General features: G+C 39.7%; 1 protein-coding gene across 5 annotated transcripts in view; it reads left to right on the top strand.

The window, feature by feature from the left end:
* Positions 1–23943, top strand: part of PATJ (PATJ crumbs cell polarity complex component) — a 359628-nt gene that overhangs the window by 269607 nt on the left and 66078 nt on the right. For all 5 annotated transcript variants that reach the window (XM_041770677.1, XM_041770680.1, XM_041770678.1 and 2 more), the window contains exons 32-33: positions 15851–15925; positions 21787–21904. In XM_041770677.1, coding sequence (XP_041626611.1) covers positions 15851–15925; positions 21787–21904 — 193 coding nt within the window. The remainder of the gene's footprint in view (positions 1–15850; positions 15926–21786; positions 21905–23943) is intronic.

Below are 23943 nucleotides of genomic sequence, written 5' to 3'. Positions count from 1 at the left end.
GGTTTTGTCAGTAGGGGCTTCCAACACAGTCTATAGAGGAAATGGTTAAAAGGGTGAGAACACTTCCTTGCTTGCTAGAAGAATCTGGTAGTCCAAAGAGATTCACTTATAGGCTACAGACAAAGCCATCCATTACCCATTGCTGTTCCCAAGAAAGCAATTCCAGTAATGGGGCTCCAAGTGTCAAGACAATTGAAGGGTCTCACCCTCAGGCAGAGGACTTGAAAAACTGAGGGTAATTTTTAGATAATGTTTTTTTTTTTTTTTAAAGATTTTATTTATTTATTCATGATAGTCACACAGAGAGAGAGAGAGAGAGAGAGAGAGGCAGAGACAGGCAGAGGGAGAAGCAGGCTCCATGCACCGGGAGCCCGACGTGGGATTCGATCCCGGGTCTCCAGGATCGCGCCCCAGGCCAAAGGCAGGCGCCAAACCGCTGTGCCACCCAGGGATCCCTAGATAATGTTTTATACTGTATTTCACCAAGATGAAAACCTTCTCCCTCTTTTTAACATTACAATTCTTTCTCACTGTTTCCAGTAGAATCTATGCATGGTCTAGTTGAGAGAGAAAGGAGAGCCTAAATTTAAACAACTTTTATATCATAAATACAAATGGCCTACCATAAAACATTAGCCAAGTGTGTGGCTTGGGCCAGGTACTTGACTACACTAACCGTCAGTTTTCTCACCCGAGGAAGAACAGTAATCAGGATGTTAGGAGGAGACAAATAGGCTATAAGGTGTAAATCAAGGAGTAGAATACAGGACAGATAGTTGGTGTTCAGCAAGTTCATTCATTAATTCAACAAATATTTGCTTAATGCCAGTATGTTCTGCGCAATAGATATACAACAGTGAACAAAATGTAGAAAAATGCCCACTCTCAGGGCACCTAAGTGGCTCTGTCAGTTAAGTATCTGACTGTTGCTTTTGATTCAGGTCATGATCTCAGGGCTGTGAGCTCAAGCCCCATGTTGGGCTCCATGCGCTCAGCACAGGGTTTGCTTGAGACTTTCTCCCACTCTGCCCTCCCCTCAATAAATAAATACATCTTTTTAAAAATGCCTGATCTCCTGGGGACTCTATTCAGGATGAGTAGGGAGAGGAGAATAGATAATAAATTAGCAAAATATTAGATTGGGTCATCAGAAATTGTTGTTTTTGTGGGTAAGAATTTTATATGGTACAACCTATGTGTTATTGTGTTATAAAGTATTAATAACAATTAAATGTCACTAGTTATCATGATTATTTCTACTATAAGATTGGTGCAAGGATTGCTACACTATCCTGGGATTATTGCCCCATGCATCTTGTCAGAGGACAGCATATGATTTGTATGGGTCTTAACTCTTTTCCCCCCTGTTTATGGTCAAGACAGTGGGAAACACTAAGCCCTAACCCTCTAGAAGTTGCTTGCTTGCTTCTTATGGGGGACCTATGTCTCATCAGGCGCTATGCTGGCGCCTGCAAGAATGATCAGGAAAAACACAAAAGCCTTGCTCTTCAGCAGCTGACCCTCTAGAATCAGTGAGGATAATAGAATTTGTATCTAGAAAATTAACACATACAGAAATATATTAGAAAAAACTGCTGTGCTGCATGCATTCAAAAGTGGAAGGAAGACCATTTCATTCAGGGATGATTAGGGAAGGTTCCTTAGAATCATGGCCTCTAAAGTAAATCTCTGAAGATGAGAAAACAATTGACTGGTGAGGTTGGCATAAATAGGAGGTTTACCACTAAACGGGTGTGGATTATGGAGTAGCAAGTAAGTACTGGGCTTTTGTGGGGCGACAACAAGCAATACAATTTGAACAGCAGACTCATAGAACTGAAGGAACTATATGCGGTGAATTATAGATGAATTTATTCATCTTTATGTGCTCAGCGCTCAGTGGCTAAGTAGCTACATGGATACATGAATGTACAAGGTGCTACCTGTGAGAAACTATACTTCAGAGAGCTATTAAATTCTTCAAGACTACCTGTTTTCAGAGCTAAGATTGAGCCACGGGTCAACATATTCCAGTACTGTTTTTGCTGTTTAATTATTGTTGGCTCCAGTCCATATCTAAGTAGTCCCTAGATTCTCAGCCAAGGGGTTTGTAATAACTTCAGTGGTATTGGATTTCTCTAAAATATTTTTAAAGGGAGAATAACTTGTTTTTAGACAACTGATCAGATGATGGTTTGTGAAACATAGATTCCAATTGTGAGAGACTGGAGGCAGGGAAGTGTCTAGAATCTATTTCAGAAGTCTAGGTGAGAGCCTGTTAGGACTATTTTTTAAGCCTTTTAAAGGAACTTTTAAAAAGCTATCTGCACAGAGCTTTGCGACTTGCAAAACAAAGTGTTATTAGCTCATTAGCTTAATTTTCCAATATCTTAATTTTTTTCTAAAATGATACTTTGCTTGTGATCTTTAATTTTATCCCCAAAATAACCATATGTAAAAGGGAGGGCAGGAATTATTTATCACAGACTTACAGATGAGACCTTAATCTGCTTAGTGAAAAATCACAAAACAGGAAATTGGAAGAGTAGGGGCTCATCCTGAAGGGTCTCTGACTCCCTGGTATCTTGACATAGAAGGTCATGAATCCCTAAAGTAATTATTTTAATCTTTTGGATATCAACCTGTGTATTTATCATGTTGAGAATATCTGCATTAATATAATATGCTCTTTTGAGGCAGTAAAACTAAATTATCAAGAGTACAAATATTGGAGCCAGACTACTTGGATTCAAATCCTGACTCTGTCATTGACTAGCAATATAATCTTAGGCATATAACCTTTCTGTGCCTCAGTTTCTGCCTTTGTAAAATGGGAGAAGCAACCACGGTTGTTGTGAGAGCTCTTCCAGCTCTAAAGTACTATGCAGAACCATGACAGAGTGCACTGGAATCTCGGTACAAGGGTAAATTGTTAATAATGATGATTGTTATTCTGATTGAAACATTTAGGGTTGGCCACATAAGGATTAGCTGTTGTGTGCTAAGTGTTAAGGTGTAACTTAGGAAACCAAAGTGAATTTTTCAACCTGAAAAATGCAAATGCTGGTTATTATGGGGGTATTTATTGAATGCCTATGTGCTAGACATTATTCTAAGCTCGTTTACAGAACAGTCCTATGAGGTTAGTACTAGTATTATCCCCATTTAAGATATGAGAAAATGAAGGCACTGAAACATTAAATAATCAGTGGGGCCCTGGGTGGCTTGGTCAGTTGAGCATCTGACTCTTTGTTTTGGCTCAAGGTCAAGGTTATGATCACTCAAGGTCAAGGTCATGATCTTAGGGTCCTAGGGTCAAGCTCTGTGCTCAGAGGGGAGTCTGCTTGAAGATTCCCTCACTCCCCTCTTCTCTGTCTGTCTCTCTCAAATAAATTTTAAATAAACAAACAAATAAATAATCACTCAGTGAAGCATAGATCCTGGTCCATGCACTGTCTCTAGAGTGCTAGTCTCTAAACTTCTATGCACTACTACCATTCAGAGAGATACCTATAACAAAACTGAGGTCAAAGGACAATAAGAAAGTTACACTGGGATCTGAACTTCATGATTTTTCTTTCCCTTTTGTCTAAATCTTGACTTCAACATAGAAAACTCGGTCATAGAAACAGATAAAGAGAGAGAAATTTACCTTTTACATTAGCAAGTAAGATTATAGAGACCTCTAAACAGATGTGTCATAAAATGAAGGAAACTAAAATTTTTTTGAGAAGCTGGCCTGTGTTAGTCATTTTTGTACTGGTTATTTTATTTAACCCATGCTGCACATATTATTAGCCCTACCTTACTGAGGCTGAGAGGTGACAAGTATGTTCCTAAGGTCTTGCAGCAGGTAGGTGGTGGTGTGGCTGGGACTCAAACCCAGTTCTTTTTGCCCCAAAAGCCCATTTTCTCCTCATTGTATAGTTCTCAGAGACCGTCTTTCTGGAATATCAGAAATATTATTATGTGGTCTGTTTGTTCAAGCAACAAATATTAATTGAGTATGTCTTGCTGTGTGCAGAAGAGTCAGTGATGAGCAGAACTATTAGGGCTTCTTAAAGAGCTTGAAGTGTTTGAGGACAAGTGTTCATGTCAGCTTGCTGTCTTTGGAAGCTCAGTGGCCAATGGGAGGGAAGGAGCAAGAGAAGGAAAGGAAGAGATATTACCGTTTTCTTCTAAGTAGCTAACCTCTGTTCTTGCTGCCACCTTTGGACCTCTAACCCTGTTGGATATCATAATTTTCTGCTCTTTATAGTAAACTGTAAAACCAGCTTACTTTTTCTTTTGTTCTCATCTGTCTTCTTCTCCATGTTGTTACAGATACTAATAGTAAAATCATTTTAAAGCAACTAGCTTACAACAAAATAATAAAAAGACAACTCAATTAAAAAGTGACGGGGTGGGGGGGGATCCCTGGGTGGCGCAGCGGTTTGGCGCCTGCCTTTGTCCCAGGGCGCGATCCTGGAGACCCAGGATCGAATCCCATGTCGGGCTCCCTGTGCATGGAGCCTGCTTCTCCCTCTGGCTATGTCTCTGCCTATCTCTCTCTCTCTGTGTGCGACTATCATAAATAAATAAAAATTTATTTTAAAAAAAAGTGACAGGGGCACCTAGGTGGCTCAGTGGTTGAGCATCTATCTTCGGCTCAGGGTCCTAGAATCAAGTCTTGCATCAGGCTCACCACAGGGAGCCTGCTTCTCCCTCTCCCTATCTCTCTACCTCTCTCTGTGTGTCTCTCATGAATAAATAAATCTTTAAAAATAAATAAATAAAAATAATTTTTTTGAAGTGGGTAAGGATCCAAATAGGCATTTCTCTAAAGATATACAAATGGCCAATAAGCACATGAAAAGATGCCCAACCTCATTAACCATGAGAAAACTAAATGCACGTCAAAACCACAATAAAATACCACTTTACACCTACTAGGAGGACTATAATAAAAAAGACAGATAATAACAAGTATGGGGAAGGAGGTGGAGTGATTGGAACTCTCATACATTGCTAGTGGGAATATAAAGTATATATTGCCAGTTTTAGAAAACAGTTTGCGGTTCTTTATAATATTAAACATAATTGTATTATCATACCATAATTTCACTCCTAGGTGTACACCAAAGAGGAATGAAAACATATGCATACAAAAACTTGTACGCTGATGTTCAAGCATTATTCATAATAGCCCCCAAATGGAAACAGCCTAAATGTCCACCATCTGACTAATAAATAAAATGTGAATTGAATAATTTCATTATTTATTGAATAAATAAAATGTGATACATTATGCAATAGAATATTAGCAATAAAAGCTAATGAAGTACTGATACATGATACTACAACCACATATCATGTGTATGAAATGTCAAGAGATCCTCAGGGAGTCTGGTGAACTGAAAGTATGAAAGTGCATGGTTGCAAGAACTGGTGAGATAGAAACCAAACTGGAGCCACGCCATGTTAATGAGGTGATCTCTATGCTGAAAGCAGCGGGAGGCCATGGAGGACTTCAGGAGGTGACTCTAAACTGTAGCTGTGATGTGGTGATTAGGTTGGACAGGGGACAAGATGGATGCTGACTGATGAGCTGGAAGTTCATGGTAGCAATGGCCATCCGCAAGAGATGGTGACAACTGTGTATTCTCATACTCTGTCTATGCAAAGATCTTCATAAACAGCAAGGTAAAAGAAGTTCCACAGAGGGTTGCCAGTAAAGATATTTACCTTTCTTGCCTCCAGTATGCAAACCTTCTGCGGTGTGTATTCTTTAAAACTTTCCTCTGAATGCAGGCTTGGAGCTATTTAAATGGCAATTGTTGTACCATCTGGGTCTTGAAAACAAGCGTCATCCCAGGACTTGGCCAACAGCCCAAGATAAACCTGTTAGGAAATGCCCCCAATAGATGTGCTCAGCATTCTTTCCCCAATTTATGAAACTGCTTAGCAACAATACAGTCTGTGTGTCTATGTGTCAAATGATCCTTGTCATCATAGATCTGATAACAACAGCCTCAATAACATTTTAGATTTTTCAAAATGTTTCAAAATGTTTGGATTTTCCCAACTGTCCGCGATGATTTTACTGTTGTCTTTCATTGTGAACTACTTCTGACTCGTAGGGCAAGAATAGAAAAATGAGGGTATTTTGGTCATCTCAGGGTGGAATTCAACAAAGAATTCTTTCTTTGTGAAGATTTTGGAATGTACAGGATAGCAAGATGCCTGAGGAAGCATGGGTTGTTTCTGAATTAACTATCACCAACATAAATGAGCTGTGACATGGAAATTCACGCTATAACTGACAGTGCATTCTATCATTGCAGAGTCCCCGCCAGCCACAATAGCAGCGTTTTAGGAACACTGTTTATTCTCCACTTGATATACTTGATCCATACAATATTTTCAAACATACCTGTTGAAAAATCAGTGTTGAGTGTTGTAGATACTACCCATGACTCCAAATGGCCTGATAGTACTTGCTCTCTCAAATGGAAAAGGCTATCAGATACAAATCGTGGGCTCTGAAATCTGAACAGACTTAGATTTCACCTCTGCTCTTCACTAGGGAAAGTGCCATATCCTGTCTATCTGTATTCTTCATCCAAAAATGGAGGAGGATGTCCACCTCTCTGTTGTGAGGATTATGATTTTATACATGAAGCGCTTAGCACAGTGCATGGCAGGCAGTAAGGGCTCAGTAAATGTAGCTATTGTTTAATACCAGATTTTGCCTGTAAAATATCTAGGTGTGCCAGGACTTTCATTATTCAGTACACATTTCTTGAGAACCTGCGATGTATCAATCTCCAGGAATGTAAAGATAAATAAGACCTCTTTCATTCAGGAATACAACACATTAGGTCTGATGCAGGGGTCACAAACTGGCTGTCAGAGTTCGATCCAGATCTTATTTCACCTCCATGATGTGTTTTGAAGATGTTTGATTTTACAAATCAGGAGATAGTCACAGAAAATTCCAGGTTTCTCTTTTCTCCTGAAAACAGACCAGCATTCCAAGCTGCCCCATAAATCAATTAAGCACAGCCAGTTTATTTCTGTCCCGACTTTTCCAGCCATTTCCCCACCCCAACCTGTTTCCTGTATTCCTTGCCTGTAGACACCTGAGTCAGTCTGCATCCCGGCTCTAATGTTGGAAACAGAGCTAAGCGGCTGGGTGGCGGGTGCTGTTACTAAGAAAAGAAAGCAAGGAGGAAGAGCATATTTGTAGGGAAGGGTGACTGAAGTGGACTGAGTGTAAGACAACAGGCTTGAGAGGGCTGCTCGCCTAAAAGTAGTTGCACTCAGAAGTATTCAAATGTAATGATTTTTAAAACATACCTGTCAGACACAAATGGTTTACTGCTGATTCGAGTCCTTGGACTCCCATTCTGTAGCATGGGGATACACTGAGCAGGACAGCCTTTGACTCAATCATTCCCACCCCAACTTCTCCCCTCACCCGATCACCTGGATTAGCTGAAACCCTGTCAGTGAAAGCTCCCTAGCACCCTCACATGCCTTTCTGTGGTTCTTGGCAACACTGGGAATTACTTAGATGAAGTTGCATGCAAATATTGGCTGTGCCACTCATTTGAGTCTCTGGGCCTCAGTCTCCTTACTAATCAAATGGGGCTGGTAATAGGCTCAATCTCCTATAAAATATGAATCAATAGGGGGATCCCTGGGTGGCACAGCGGTTTGGCGCCAGCCTTTGGCCCAGGGCGTGATCCTGGAGACCCGGGATGGAATCCCACGTCCGGCTCCCGGTGCATGGAGCCTGCTTCTCCCTCTGCCTGTGTCTCTGCCTCTCTCTCTCTCTCTCTCTCTCTCTCTCTATCATAAATAAATTTTAAAAATTTTTAAAAAAATATGAATCAATGCATTTAGAATGATGCCCTTTTGGAGCACGCAGGAAATGATGTGAAAGCGTTAACTACCATTATTCCTGGCAGTTCTGAAAGTACTTTCAAGATAAGATTTCACTGTTCACTGTGATATTTCCTTCAACTGGCACAGTGTCTGGGACATAATAGGCCTATAATGCTAAACATGCTTAATTTCTGCTCCCTTTGAAAGATAAGATGTACAATATGGGTTTTAGACTATAGGACCTTAAAAATGATGTTGACAAATAGGACTTCTCCAGAGAAGTGAAAACGGGCTCAAAGAACAATGTGTGAGCAGCACTGCGTTTCTGACAAGCTCCAGAATTCAGCAACTAGGGCACTTAGACTCAGTTAAGGTCTGAGCTCTGGGCTCATTCCCTTCTCTGGATTCTTGGTGCTAATGATTATGATTGTAAAATTATTTTCTCAGTTTAGAAAAATCTGATTAGCAACAGTCTCCTTCCAGGCAAGCCGAATTTCACATAGCAAGTCTTCACAGCAGACCAGTCAAAGAGGTTGGGAGTGGAAACAAGCCAGCAGACATCAAAGATGGGAATTTGTGTTAAAAATGTGCACCTCTATTTCTGCTGTCTTTGAGTTCATGAGATTACCTTTACCTGTTCCCCACAGGTCTCTATATTATCTTCATTTACAATGCAGAGGGAGAGAGAAGAGGAAAAAGCCAAAAGCTTTCCTCTTGTGATTTTCATGAAGGGAACAGACTTGACGGTATATCTACTGTCTTTTTTTTTATGACCAGGAAAGGGAAATTTATCATGTAGGCAAATCTCAAGTGATTTTCAGAAATACAAGATATAAAGTACAATGAGCTGTGAAAAATGCCACATATTTGAATGCACTTGAACTCTGCCATTGGCAGTTTGCATACTGTCACAAAAGAGAGGCCAGTGCTGACTCAGACATGGTCTCTCTGGCTTCTTACAAGGGAATTCCTAGGCTCTTGCCATAGATGCAGTTTTCATATTGGATCTGAAACAGAAAGTAAGATTCGCACGGTGGCATCTGCTCCCTTAGCCAAACCAGAATTCCTGCAGTTCTTGATGGACTACAAATTGAGGATAAAAATGGATTTTAAGTACACAATCCAGCTTTTTAAAAATGAGCAGGCTATACATCTGAACATTCCAGCCTGGAATTAAGACATATAATCATCAGAACATTTAAAGCTATTTTTCCAAGCTGGGATGCTAGCACTTTAAAAAACACTCAGGAATAATTTGTAATCAAGCACAGTAGTCAAAATGGATAAACTGTTACTGATTATCACTTAAATTTTTTTTCAAGCAAAATAAAATATAAAAATTGATAAACTTAACCTGTATCAGAAATCACATGGCATATTATTCCCATAAAAGTTCTACACTAAACTCGTTATCTTCCTCTACAGATCTATTTCTTCTCATTTTTTATGTTATTATTTTAAACATTAGAGACAGTATCAGCCTCCTACTTATCCAGTTTCAAAACCACAGTCAGCTTTTACTAATCTCTCTCCTTGTTTGCTTCAACTGAATCATTTGCAAAGTACGATTGATTCTAGGAACACAACATGAAGCAAAATAGATTGCATCAGACTTTGGAATTTTACAGACCAGAAAGTTTTCAAGAAGAACATTGGGAATATAGAGATACTCCTCTCCTTCCCACCCACCCACCCCCAGTAACGAAAACCAAGGAAATAGAGATTTGAGCATGTGAATTTGCCATTTTGTAAGTCAGGAAATCGTCAAGGTTCAGTGATTCCAGAGGGTTCAACTTATTAAAGTCCTCTCTCCTCCCAATTACTATCATATATAATTACCATAATGTCACATAGGAAGAGCCATTTTAACACTAAAAATTTAGGTAGGGCGCAGTTTTAAAGGGCAGTCCTTGAAACTGAATAGATTTAGTTTTATGAAGAACTCTCCATGTGGTTATTTTGCATATTTCCCACAAATCAGTTGAAACTCACAGATCCCTCATGGGTCTAACTTTTTAGTATTACTGACGAGAGGTGAAAACTTGGACTTCGGAGTCAGATAGTGGTTTGCATCCACATTTCTCTACCTATAGTTAAGGACAAATTAGACCTCCCTAAACCTCAGCTGCTGCTTCATAGGTTAATGTCAGCGATCTCTCAGAGAGGCAGTGTGGCATGATCACTCCTGTGAGTCAAACACATAAGGCTTTGAATCCTTACTGTGATGCTTAGTGGCCCTAAGCCTTTGGGCAAGTGTGTTAACTTCTGAAATACTCAGGTCACTCATCTGCAAAATGAACATGGTAGTAATAATGTTTTCATGATGGGGAGGATGGAGATAAACATTGTGTTCAGATGCTCACAGATATTAAGTGATCAACATATGATGGAGGATATTATTATTATTACTATTACTACTACTGTTTTTGTTGGGATAAATGAGGTAATATTTTTAAAGTGCCTACTAAGTGACAACATAATGAATAGCCAATAATAGTTTCCTTCTTACACAGAAATCTAAAATTCTTTATTTATTTATTTTTTAAAGATTTATTTATTTATTCATGAGAGACAGAGAGAGAGAGAGGCAGAGACACAGGCAGAGGGAGAAGCAGGCCCCATGCAGGGAGCAGACATCTAAAATTCAATACACAAAAAGGAATGCATGAGAATAATGGCAGCTAACACTGTCATAGCATTTCCTATGTGACCCAAAAGGCATCGTTCTAAGTGCATTGATTCATGTTTTATAGGAGATTGAGTGTATTACCAGCCCCATTTGATTGGTAAGGAAACTGGGGCCCAGAGACTCAACTGAGTGGCACAGCCAGGATTTGCATGCAACTTCATCTAAGTAATTCCTAGTGTTGCCAAGAACCGCAGAAAGGCATATGAAGGTGCTGGGGAGCTCTTGCTGACTGGGCTTCAGCTAATCCAGGTGGTCGGGTGAGGGGAGAAGTTGGGGTGGGAATGATTGAGTCAAAGGCTGTCCTGCTCAGTGTATCCCCATGCTACAGAATGGGAGTCCAAGGACCCAAATCAGCAGTAGATCATTTGTGTCTGACAGGTATGTTTTAAAAATCATTAAATTTGAATACTTCTCAATGTGACTACTTTTAGGCTGAGCAGCCCTCTCTACCTTGCTGTCTAATACTCCATTCATTTCCTTCATCTCCAGTTAGCTACCTGAGTTTGTTGTCCTGATAGATCTTTTCTGGGCTTCACCTCATTTTAATCAGTAGTCTCTTGATTGTAAGCGATAAAACCTCAGCTACAGGTCCTTTTTACATCACTACATACAGGAAAGACAGGGTTGACAGCCTTGGGGACATTTGGAACCTGAATCCTGGTGCTGCCAGAGGTATCTAGATGTCTCTTTGATTCTTTTCTACTGCTCACTTGCTTCCTCAACATAGTGGGAGCTTGGCCACCAAAAGCTCCTCAGCCTCTCAGCCAGAAAGGGGCTGACTCTCTTCCCTTGGGTCCATTTTGGAAAATCCACAGGATGTTCTTGTGTGTTTCAAATGTCTACCCTTGGACCAATTACTTTAGTTGGACAGGCAGGGCATGTTGATTTACCCAACTTTGGGGTGGAAGTCAACCAGCTTTGGTGATTATAAACTGGACATCCTCATTATATCTCTTATACGGAATATTCCCAGTGTTGCTTTTTATGTCCACTCCTTAAAAGCTCGTTTTCTTGATCACAGTAATTTGTTTGGCCCACAAAGCATTTTCTTTCAAGAGTTTATAGTACTGTAACATAATGCATACAGAATGTGTTCTATCGGTTTGTTTCATGAAATGAGATAATCCTTCCCACTCCTTTCTCAGCCTTCTTCTTTAGAGGTCCCCTGTGCAAAGTCAACACCTGAGAATGTCCCAGAATCTCAGCTTTAAAAGCACTAAGAACTCCCTTGATGCAGTAGTTGGGAGATTAGCAAGTTCTAAATTTATGTTTAAACACAAAACAGAAAAAAGTGACGCACCCTAGGTCACTGCAGTGGCTAGTGCTGTGAATTTTTTTTTGCCTGCCCAAGCTCAAAATAAGCTGGCATGACTTGTTCTGACTTAATGTTGAATCTAAAAATGGAATCACTATGTTAAGGTTGGCTCCTGAGAATCTCATGTGTGTCGTTGGGAGGAGGTAAACAGCACTTTGCCTTTCCCTTGTGGTTCATCCTTGGTTAAGAGCAGGAGCTCTGCAGCGCAATGCGTCTGGATTAAGTTTTGGTTCAGCATATACTTCAGCTTCTCGTGCCCCACTTAACTCTGAACTGAGGATAATAATACTTCTCCCATAGATCTGTTGTGTGTACATCAGCATCTGAAATGAGAATGATATCTAGCTCAGTAACTGGCACAGTCAGGGCTCAGTAAATTTTAGCTGTCATCATCATCACCATGAACTGGCCCCGTCCCTTGACCCAGAGGTGTAAGGGTAATCAGTGTAAGAAATGGGACAGGGTGTTGGACCAGATGCTTTTCAGAGCTCTGATTTCCTCATCTCATCCTCCCCCCATTTTGAGGGCAAGAGAAAGGAAAGGAAACTGCCACTTCTCAGGCACCTGCTAACTTCCACACACCTCCCTACAGATATTGAAAGTTTCCATAACTTTTTCTCTAATATCTGTCTCACCAGGTATGTAAATGTCGTAAGTGCAAGGCCCCATTGGTCTTCTTTGTTGCTGGCACAGAGTAGATGCTCTGTAAGCATGTGTTGAATTCAACTTTGCTGGCAGCCCCTTATTTAGGTAGCTGTTACTGTATTCTTACTGTTGCTAAAAATGAAGGTTTCTGAGCACTACTGCTGCTAATAAGTGGTGGAACCAATCTGAACCCAGGCTTTTCTGGCTACTATTCCAGTGCCCTTTTTTATTTACAAGTGCAAATGAGGATGCATTCAACCAATTAGTAGTAGCCCTGTGCAATATGCAAATTGGGTTTTTAAGTCTTCAGCTGGGGAGGTCAGCTCCTTCGTCCCACGGATAGTTAATCTGGGTTTAAACAAAGGTAAAATTGCAGACATGCAGTATCATTTTCAAATAAAGACGCTTCTGCTCTTTGGAAGGCCATTTGATCCACACTGGAAGGCACAATACCCTGAGCATTTATACGGCAGTTTAGAAGTTTTATTCTAAAAATTCTTGGGAGCACCATTTATTGACCTCCCATGTCTGTCTTTTTTCAACTGTGATCCTTTTAAGTGGAGGCCACAGGATCACCTTCACTGTGCATCCTTTCTTTCATGGCTGACTCTGAAATCCACCCGGGTGCATTTAAAATTTGAGTTCCTAAACTTTGATTCATTCAGCACTAGCCCTTTACCAAGCTCAGGGTCTATTCTTCCTTATGTTGAAGAAACAAATAAGACAAAGTCAATCATATTAGCATATGGGAGACAGACACATAAAAAGATACAACACAATGTTGCATAAATTGTGATAAAATAAATTGCTCATACTGTGGATGGGGCACTGTCCAAGGGCTCAGGGGAAGAATTATGACATGAAGTAACTTCTGAATTCGTGTCACATAATCTGTTTAGGAGCAAAGCTTGTAGGCGTAGGTTGGGGGGAGGGTTGTTAGGAGGAGTTCTAGAAGATGAATGGATAAAGAAGATGTGGTTTATGTATACAATGGAATATTACTCAGCAATTAGAAACGACAAATACCCACCATTTGCTTCAACGTGGATGGAACTGGAGGGTATTATGCTGAGTGAAATAAGTCAATTGGAGAAGGACAAACAGTGTATGTTCTCATTCATTTGGGGAATATAAATAATAGTGAAAGGGAATATAAAGGAAGGGAAAAGAAATGTTGGGAAATATCAGGAAGGGAGACAGAACATAAAGTCTCCTAACTCGGGGAAACGAACTAGGGGTGGTGGAAGGGGAGGAGGGCGGGTGTTGGAGGGGAATGGGTGACGGGCACTGAGGTGGACACTTGACGGGATGAGCACTGGGTGTTTTTCTGTATGTTGGTAAATTGAACACCAATAAAAATTAATTAAAAAAAAAAAAAGGAGGAGTTCTAGGGTATTTGTCCCATATGGGAGAAATTTAGGGAGAATCTATATCTAAAGGAGAAAGAGCTACAGTCCTTAAAAAATAAGTGGACAGGGGATCCCTGGGTGGCCCAGTGGTTTAGCACCTGCCTTTGTCCCAGTGCATGATCCTGGGTCCCGGGATTGAGGCCCGGGTCCAGCTCCTTGCATGGAGCCTGCTTCTCCCTCTGCCTGTGTCTCTGCCTCTCTCTCTCTCCGTGTCTATCATGAATAAATAAATAAATAATTTTTTAAAAAAATAAGTGGACAAATAAGGAAAGTCACAATCATCTAGGGGACCTAGGCTGCAGTCTCAGGATATTACATGGTGGGGTTAAATCTCTCAGGTTGTAAACCATTAGTGAATTGATGAGATTGTAGCCTAATATAATAATAATGCATGGCTGGGGATGACCTGATCATTATCTGTTGTATTGTTACGAATCTGTTGGGAGCCTGTTGAATTAAGGGCATGTCAGTATGTTCAAAAAAAGAAACCTAGATGGGGGCGGGGGATATCAGGACTCCAGCATTCCCCAAAGGAGAAAGTGTCCTGTCTGCATGATTATTTTTCCCCAACCCAAAAGCAGCATTGGGAATCTGGGTGTATCAAAGCTCGATTCCATTTACTATCATCATTAACATCTTTATTACATATTTGTTGTTTACCAGGTACCATGCTAAGTGCTTTTCATGTATTGCTTCATTTCATCCTTTCAGCATCGCTGTAGCGTAACAACCTTTACTTTTTCCCATTTTATAAGTGAGGAGACCAATTGAGGCTTGGAGATTCAGATAATCTGCTCAGGGTTGCAGAATCTCCCCAACTTAAGAGTTGAAGAATGAGGGTCACAAACTCTATCACTTTGTCATACACATCACACATTTCGTGTGATCTTCAGATAACTTACCTACCTGCAGTCTGTATGGTAGACCTACTATCTGGTGTCTCTCAGACATTTACCGAGGCTAGAGTAAGCCCATCCTTTCTCCTGTCCAAATCATTTTATCTCCAAGATCCCTACTTTGTCCTAGTCCAAATGCAGTTCATGCCTGAGAGTAAACCATCAGATGATAATTTCCCTTGTAACTTTACATATACAGAAGGATGAGATGTGGTGGGAAGCACACATAGGCATTCTGTTCAATTTGTTGGTGTCAATAAACTGCCCTTTAAGTATGCATTGGTTTCTTATGTGTTTTGGTAGTTTATTTCTCTCTTAAGTGTGGACTCTGCACTCTTCCATGGGGTTCAGGACTAACTTAACTCTGCACTCCATCCCAACCCCCACCCAGCATCTTTCGTGAATGGCATTTTGCCTCTAATTGAATGTCTGGAGGGAAGAAAAAATTCTAATATCAGAGTTCAAACCCTGAAAGAACTAAGTTTCAGTACAAATACAGATACAGAGATTATTGGAATGGCAAAAGAAGAAAAATCTCGGGATCCCTGGGTGGCGCAGCGATTTAGCGCCTGTCTTTGGCTCAGGGCACGATCCTGGAGACCCGGGATCAAATCCCACGTCGGGCTCCCGGTGCATAGAGCCTGCTTCTCCCTCTGCCTATGTCTCTGCCTCTCTCTCTCTCTCTCTCTCTCTCTCTCTCTGTGTGTGTGTGTGTGTGTGTGTGTGACTATCATAAATAAATACAAATTTTAAAAAAAAAGAAGAAAAATCTCTAGCTGAAGTGACCATCAGTGGGTATCTGATAGATTTAAAGCCTGATAGATCTGAAAGGGCCCAAAAGAAGCCTTTGGAAATGACAAGGCTGCACTCGTTTCTGAGAGTTAGTTCAGTTGAACGAACAGAACTTTTGTGACCAGTGCTTTAGTCATTTTATTGTAGAGCCAAAGCCTCCATGGTATTTGTTAAAGTTGGAGAGTGCACTTGAGCCCTACAATGCTGTTAAGTGGTTGTATCTTTTACATTTCAGGAGGACATCTCCCAGGTGGCTGGTCAAGGCATGGTGGCAGGTCAGCAGAAGGCACTGGATTGCCCAACTGACAATGTATGTAATTTTACTTTAGGTTTTGCTCTACTGGGATGACATGTATTATAAAGGGGTTCCAGAAAAAAAGAAAGTGAATGCAATGAAATTAGATCCTTTATTACTTGCTAGAAGCCTGTGGTGTGTCTTACAACTTGAAGTCAGCCCACAGCCATATCACTGATTCTGTTCAAGGTGTGTGGAAATATTCTCTGTGCATCTGCCTGGACCAAGTACCCTGAGCAGGTGTTTAAATGTGAGCCATCCCCACAAACACACCTGCACTTAAATTCTGAGAGTGATGTGTCTTACTGACTGACATTAATAAAAATTTTAAGTGGGAGAATTTGTAGTTCTGTAAAAATATAAATATAATAACTTTGGTGTTCCTTACATTTTGAGTTCCCTTTTCTTAAAAAAAAGAACTATAAATTTCTGTCAAACTTTTGCACTTTCATTGCCTTTAGTTTTTTCTTTTTAAAATCTTGATTCGGGGGATCCCTGGGTGGCTCAGCGGTTTGGTGCCTGCCTTTGGCCCAAGGCGCGATCCTGGAGTCCTGGGATCGAGTCCCGTGTCGGGCTCCCGGCGTGGAGCTTGCTTCTCCTTCCTCCTGTGTCTCTGCCTTTCTCTCTCTCTCTCTCTCTCTCTCTCTCTGTCTATCATAAATAAATAAGTCTTGAAAAAATATTTTTAAAAAATCTTGATTCGTTTTTCTATGTGCTAGGTTATACTTTCATACTACTGAAATTTACATTACTGTATTAACTATTTTTATGTTTAAGAAACTAGAGCTTACATGATATTTCAAACATTGCCAAAGGAAATACCTTTGAAAAGTCTCCAAACTTATATGCTAAAAACCGAAATAAAAATGAGTAGGTGTAGGGGTGCCTGGGTGGCTCAGTCACTTGAGCATCCGACTCTTGATTTCAGCTCCAGTATGATCTCAGATTCATGGGATTAAGCCTCACATTGGGTTGTACGTTCAGTGGGAAGTCTGCTTGAGACTCTTTCCTCTCCCTCTGCCCTTTCCCCTGCTCATTCATTCACACTCTCTCTCTCTCTAAAAGAAATTTCTAAAGAAATGAGTATTGGGGTTCCAGGCTGGCTCAGTCAGTAGAAGATGAGATTCTTGATCTCATGGTTTTGAGTTCCAATCCATGTTGGGAGTAGAGATTACTTAAAAATAAAATCTTAAAAAAAAAAAAAAAAAAACACAAAAAAACTTTAGGAGCACCTGAGTGGCTCAGTCATTTAAGTACCTGCCTTCAGCTCAGGTCATGATCCCAGGGCCCTGGGATTGAGCTCCATGGCAGCCTCCCTGCTCAGTGGGCAGCCTACTTCTCCCTCTCCTCCCCTCTTTTGCTCTCTCTCTTGCTACCTGTCTCTCACTTTCAAATAAATAAATACAATCTTTAAAAAAAAAACTTTTAAAAAATGAGTAGGTGTAAAAAGAACCTTAAAAATAAGCAGATTTGGTTCAACTGGAAACATGTAAGCAAGTCTTTAAAATTTAAGACCAAATTTTTTACTTTATATAATGTATTTGTAAATACTACTAATATGCTAATGCTTTATATGCTGCCACTTATCTCAAGACACATATCAGGCATCCCTAAAATGTTACAACCATAGAACTTTAGATCTGGGACTAAGTCTAAACACCACCTACCCTTTCTTTCCCATGCCGAAAAATGAGCACTTAAATATCTAAAGTATTCTTTGGGAAAGTGAGTATCACCCTTTTCCATTGCTGCAGAAGAGAACCAGCCCCAGGTCAGTGCGCAACTCCTGCTGTGAGGCAGTGTCAGCTCATTATGAAGAACTTCCCAACCCCTTGAGCTCTTCCAAACCACTCTGAGCTGTTCCAAACGCAATCCCAATGGTTTTCAATCAGGACCTTGCCTGGTCATTTATTATCAAAGGACATAAAAACACTAATAGCTATTATCAGTTGAAATCTTTAACTGTTTCTGGCATAGTGATAGGTTTATTTATGTCCTTTGATCTTTACAACAAGCTCACAGGGCTTAGAGATATCACTACCAATTTATAGATGAGGAAGTTTGGGTTAGGGAGGTGGAAGTGACTTGTCTTTGGCCACACTGCTCATCAGTACTAGCAAACTCAACACTTCATATCTTCTTTTGAATGGTGGTTTTTCTTTTCCCATCATAAAGACCTGATGAACTGTAAAATCTTTCCCAGAAAAACACTGTTAAACATAATTTTGGTACAACACAGAATTTTTATAATTCCCAAAATGCCTTTTGTGGCTCTCTTTGAAATCCATTTACCCTGGGTTAAGAATCCACGGTTTAACTTTAAGCAGTAATTGTTGAAACAAACAAAATTTGCCTGGGCTCCAACCTAGGTACCAATTTATTTGGTCTAGGATGGGGGGAGTCTCAGTATCCATAAATTTTTAAAACTCTGTAGCAATTTCTATTATGAAGACAGGGTTTGAGAACCACTGGTTTAATTAGGTTGGATAACCTAGAACATCCATTTCACTCTCATGATTGAATAGAAGACATTAAACAGCAAATCCAACCTTTCTTATCTTTTAAGATATCTCACTCTTAGTAGTTTGGTTTTGTACCAATGGATAAGTCACAAGAGTACACATTTCATCCATCACCACAAGAGGTCTGTCTCTAAAAATATATGTTGGCAGATGCCTGAGTGGTTTAGTGGTTGAGCATCTGCCTTCACCCCAGGGCATGATCTCGAGGTCCCAGGATCAAGTCCTGCATCAGGCTTCCTGCATGGAGCCTGCTTCTCCCTCTGCCTGTGTCTCTGCCTCTCTCTGTGTATCTCTTATGAATAAATAAATAAAATCTTTATTAATTTATTTATTAATTTAAAAAGTAAATACATATGTTGCACATTTCCCTTGGTTTCTATGGACTATTTCCTTGGTTTTTTTTTTTGTTTTTGTTTTTGTTTTTTTATTTCCTTGTTTTTTAATTGAGTTCAATGCTATCAATATCTGTTGGAAACATGCGCAATGAAAGGGGATGCTACCTGGAGCTGGGATGTAATGATTACCATAGACGTTCCTGTTTTAAAAATCACAGGATTCAAAAATAAAATAAAATAAATAAAAACTTCAAAAATAAAATAAAAATCACATGGTTCTGCAGCACCTGGGTGGCTCATCAGTTAGGTGTCTCTTTGGTTCAGCTCAGGTCTTTATCTCATGGATTGGGCTCTGGGCTCAACAAGAAGTCTGTTTGAAGATTCTCTCACTCTGCCCCTCCCCCTCAGTCATGTACTCTCTTTCTCTCTCCCTCTGTCTCTCTCCCTCTCAAATAAATATATATTTTTTTTAATTTTTTTTTTAATTTTTTATTTATTTATGATAGTCACAGAGAGAGAGAGAGGCAGAGACACAGGCAGAGGGAGAAGCGGGCTCCATGCACCGGAAGCCCGACGTGGGACTCGATCCCGGGTCTCCAGGATCGCGCCCTGGGCCAAAGGCAGGCGCCAAACCGCTGCGCCACCCAGGGAACCCTAAATAGATATATTTTAATCACATGATTTTTTTCATAAAAGAACTCTTTAGCTTACATTCAGCTTTGTTATTGATGTTCTTTTTAAAAGTGATATAAAACAAAAGTTGAACATAAGTACTGTATGAGTTAAGGTTAGGCTCAATCTCTAAAAGAAGTTTCTCTTCTACATAAAGTTTGGGTATAAGCAGCCTAAGGATGATATGGTGTCTCCACAGTATCACAGACTCAGGTGCCTCTTATCTGACTACCATTCTTATTAGATTACCATCCTCAAAATATGCATCCACAAAAAAAAAAAAAAAAAAAAAAAAAAAAGCATCCATTTTTTTGGTCTGAGATGACTGCTCTGGGTATTGTCATCCCATCTGCATTCCAGTTAGGGAGAAGAGGAAGGCAGGATCCATATCCTGAAGAAAATGACCTGAAAATTGTACAGTTCACATCTGTTTACATCCTACTGACCAGGACTTAGTCTGCAGATGTATCTAGCTTCAAGGACACTGGAAAATGTGGTCCTCAGAGTAATTGATAACTAGGTGATTCCATTGTTTAATTTTCTGGTAGTCATTTTTCCACTTCCCTCTCTTTTAAATCACTAAAAATATGTCTTTGAATAAGTCTTTTTGAGTAAGTTACAGTCATTATTAAATGCTGTTGAGAAAAACTGCAGAAAAGAAGATGAACATCCATAGAATCAGTGCCCAGAAGCTGTTTGATAAATATTTTAAATCTGTAGCATTCTGGGGTACCTGGCTGGCCCAGTCAGTAGAACATGCAATTCTTGGTCTCAAGATTATGAGCTCGAGCCCCCGATGGGGGTGGAGATTACTTAAAAATAAAATCTTTAGAGATGCCTGGGTGGCTCAGTGTTTGAGCATCTGCCTTTGGCTCAGGACGTGATCCCAGGTGCCGGGATCAAGTCTCACATTGGGGTCCCCTTGGGAAGCCTGCTTCTCGCTCTGCCTGTCTCTACCTCTCTTGGTGTCTCTCATGAATAAATGAATAAAATCTTAAAATAAATAAAAATAATATCTTTAAAAAATAAAATAAATGTGTAGCTTTCTTTCGCTACTGACTTTCAGTCTGATCTCTTCCTGTAAATAGCTGTGTGATTTCAGATAGGTCACTTAACATTGGTTTCTTTATCTTGAAAAGGAAGTAATATTGTCTAACTCTCCAGGTTCTCAGGATTAAATGAATTCATGGATGTAAAAGTGTTTTTAAAAACTGGAAAGCAGAATGCAGATACAAAATGGCTGGTGGTGTTTTAGTTTTTATATCCTGCACAGTGCCTTGTATTGAGGTATAGCCTTCCACTGACAGCATCTCGAGGTGTCATTGTTCTGGAGCAGTTACCTTGATCCTATTTCTAGACTCCAGAGACAGCCTGGTGCTTCACCGCCTCTACCAGAATCTTCCAGCTGGGGATGGGTTCCCTGGCTAACTACAGATCCAGAAGGCAGGTCAGGTCACTACCTATATTTCTTAACTGCCTGTTAAGCACGCATGGAGTCTTTTTGGTTTTTCTCTGTTATCTAATACTAATACTCATTGGAGATATTATCAACAAAAATCCAGAATTACAAATTAATTTTCCAAAGCTCACACAGCAAAGGTCTCTGTACTTTCGTTGAATTACAAATTCATTTTCAACGGTGAATTTCCATGTATTCAGTTTGCTCTTCTATATCCATTCATTGACTCATTCACTCACTCATTGATCTATTCATTCATTCATCAAACATTTATTGAGGCTCTACTGTTTTCCAGGTACTGGGAATCAAGGGTGAATAAGGTATAGTTCTTCGGGGTGAATTAAAATGTAATTGGTGTACCTGGCACTTAGTAGACCTTTAATGGATGCTTATTTCTTCTTCCTGGCCTTCATGTTGCTCAATTAACCTGCCTAATGCATTTAACTATTGTGAATATATCTAGAAGAGAAGGATATTATTGTGTGCTCAGGACATCTGCAGTATAGAATGCTTTTCAATGGGCACAACATAGTTATGTGGACTTCACACTGATTTCATCAGAATAAATAGAAATTGTAAAAATTTTTGTTCTGCTTCCTAACCCCAGCATCATATAGAGACCACAATGAAGAGTCTCATCAACTGTTATCCTTCTTCCCTTCCTCCATCCATCCTTCCCTGAAGCATTTTAGATGTAAATTTAAATAGGGAACAATGGGGGAGGGAACAGAAATCATCCTAACTCCCTCCTGCCACCTCTTCCACTTTAAAGTCTCAGAAGACATTATTGGAGTGCCACCATTGTTTTGGTAACAACACACCAGTTTTAAAGTCTTATCCTTTAGTTATTGTTCTCCTCTTTGACATTCATCTAATTTTCTTTTGTAGGCTGTCAGCCAGATGAAACCACAAAAATATTCAACAAAAGTCTCCTTCAGTTCACAAGAGATACCATTAGCACCAGCTCCATCATACCATTCAACAGATGTGGATTTCACAAGCTATGGTATGACGCTTTCTGAATTGACTCCTCAAACATGAGAAAAGGAGGGGACTGTGATATCCTGAAAAGAGCACTGGACCAGGAGTCAGGGAGCCTAGCTTTGCACTCTTCCTCCACTTCCTTAGCTCTGGGACTTGGGCAGGTCACCGTTCACCTCACCTGCTATTGGGATTGCCTACTGTTTATTGAGTATGAAAGTACTAGAACAAAAAAGGCCCTAAGTAAATACTGTTCGCATCTGAGGCTTACAAATTATTCTGTAATCTCTCCAAAAGATTGTGTTTAGTGTATAAGTAATATCTCTTAAAAATCATATTCAGACAAATGTTAGCCTTGCATATGTTGATGTAAGTTATTTGAAGACTGTTAATTTTCAGTGCTTAAAGACATGAGTATTCAGTTTCTGGCATGAATTATGCTGACTGACAGTTGAAAATAGAATTTAAAATGAATAATGAGTATTTCCACTTTGTTTTTATGTGATAGAAGTCCATTAATAAAAAAAAAAAAAGTGCCCTATTTAAAACACTGCTTACCAGTGGCAAAGCACAACCCTGCATGAATTTAACAGGACTGACACCTTTATGTATTTGTCTTTTACATTTTTTTTCATAAATATTAACTCACTAAAAATTTAGCAAGCAGGTATTATTTTAAAGCACTAGATTTTTGCTAAAATACTTGATGAATATGGTCAGCAAACTATGACCCATGGGTCACATTTGGCCCACCATCTGTTCTTGTGCTGTCTGCAAGCTAAAAATGCTTTTCATATGTTTAAGAAGTTGGAAAAAGTCAAAGAGTATTTTATGAAAATTATCTGAAACTCAGACTTCCATGTCCATAAATAAAATATTTTTGGTATACTAATTTGTTTACCTGTTGTCTAAGGTTGGTTTCAAACAATAAGGATAGAACTGAGTAGCTCAACAGAAAAATGTATGGTCTGTAAACCCCAAAATACTTACTACCTGGCCTTTTACTGAGAAAGTAACCACAATGTAGACCAATTGAGTTTTGATAAGATGCATCACATATTTGTATCTTGATAACAAATTAATCATCCTGTAATTCAATATGTGGAAATTCTACTCATTTGGTCATCTTCTTACCAAACATTTATCAGGAGCTTGGTATGTCAGGCTTTGGGCTGGGTTGTATATGGGAGAAATACACACCAACACTTCAGACTGGCTAGGCTGAGGCAGAAGTTGAGGAAGAGAAGCGCCATCACCAGCATCTTTGCCTACCTGTCCTCTCTTCTCACTCAAGAGATTAAACCAGCCATTTACAAAAGGAGTATAAACTTTGTAAAGCATTCATGAAATTATGCACTATTGCACATTGTTTTTATTGTAAATGAATGGAAAATACAGTATGAAATACATATGCTGCCAAAAGATCTAGAGTCAAATTAGGTCTATAATTTAATATTCTCCTTCTAATAGGGAATTTTTTATTGTTACTGAGGTTGTGTCACTAAATTTCTCACTCTTAACTAGGAGGCCATTAGATTAATAAATTCCATGTGGTCAGAAAGAACAACTGTGTGCATGCTACATTATGCCAGCTGCCGGACTGGGCATCTCACACATTGTTCATTTAATTCCTATTAGAAAGCAGTTAGTTCACGCATTTTTTGCATGAGGAATGAGCCTCTGTTTCACCCACCTTTTGATTTCTTTCTTGGGAACTTAAATCCACGTTCTCACCACTCCAAAACCTGCTTTATTATTGTTATTATTGCTGAGTCAGAACAGAACCCTCCACAGGCTTACCTAGAGCCTGTTTCCTTTTGTTTAATATCAAGGATTGGCAAACTTTTTCTGTAAGGAGCCAGATAGTAAATATTTAAGGCTTGTGGAGCATATGGTCTCTGTTGCAGCTACTCAACTCCGCTGTCGTAGGGTGCTAACAGCCGTAGACTGGAAGTAAATGGATTAGCAGGGCTGTGTTCCAATACAACTTCATTTATGGACATTGAAATTTGAATTTCATGTCATTTTCACATTCTTGAAATGTTATTTTTCTTTCCTTTTTTT

This window comes from Vulpes lagopus, chromosome 10 (assembly GCF_018345385.1).
Source record: "Vulpes lagopus strain Blue_001 chromosome 10, ASM1834538v1, whole genome shotgun sequence".
Taxonomy (NCBI): domain Eukaryota; kingdom Metazoa; phylum Chordata; class Mammalia; order Carnivora; family Canidae; genus Vulpes; species Vulpes lagopus.
Note: the sequence above shows the minus strand (reverse complement) of the source record. Positions and strands in the feature narration are given on the sequence as shown.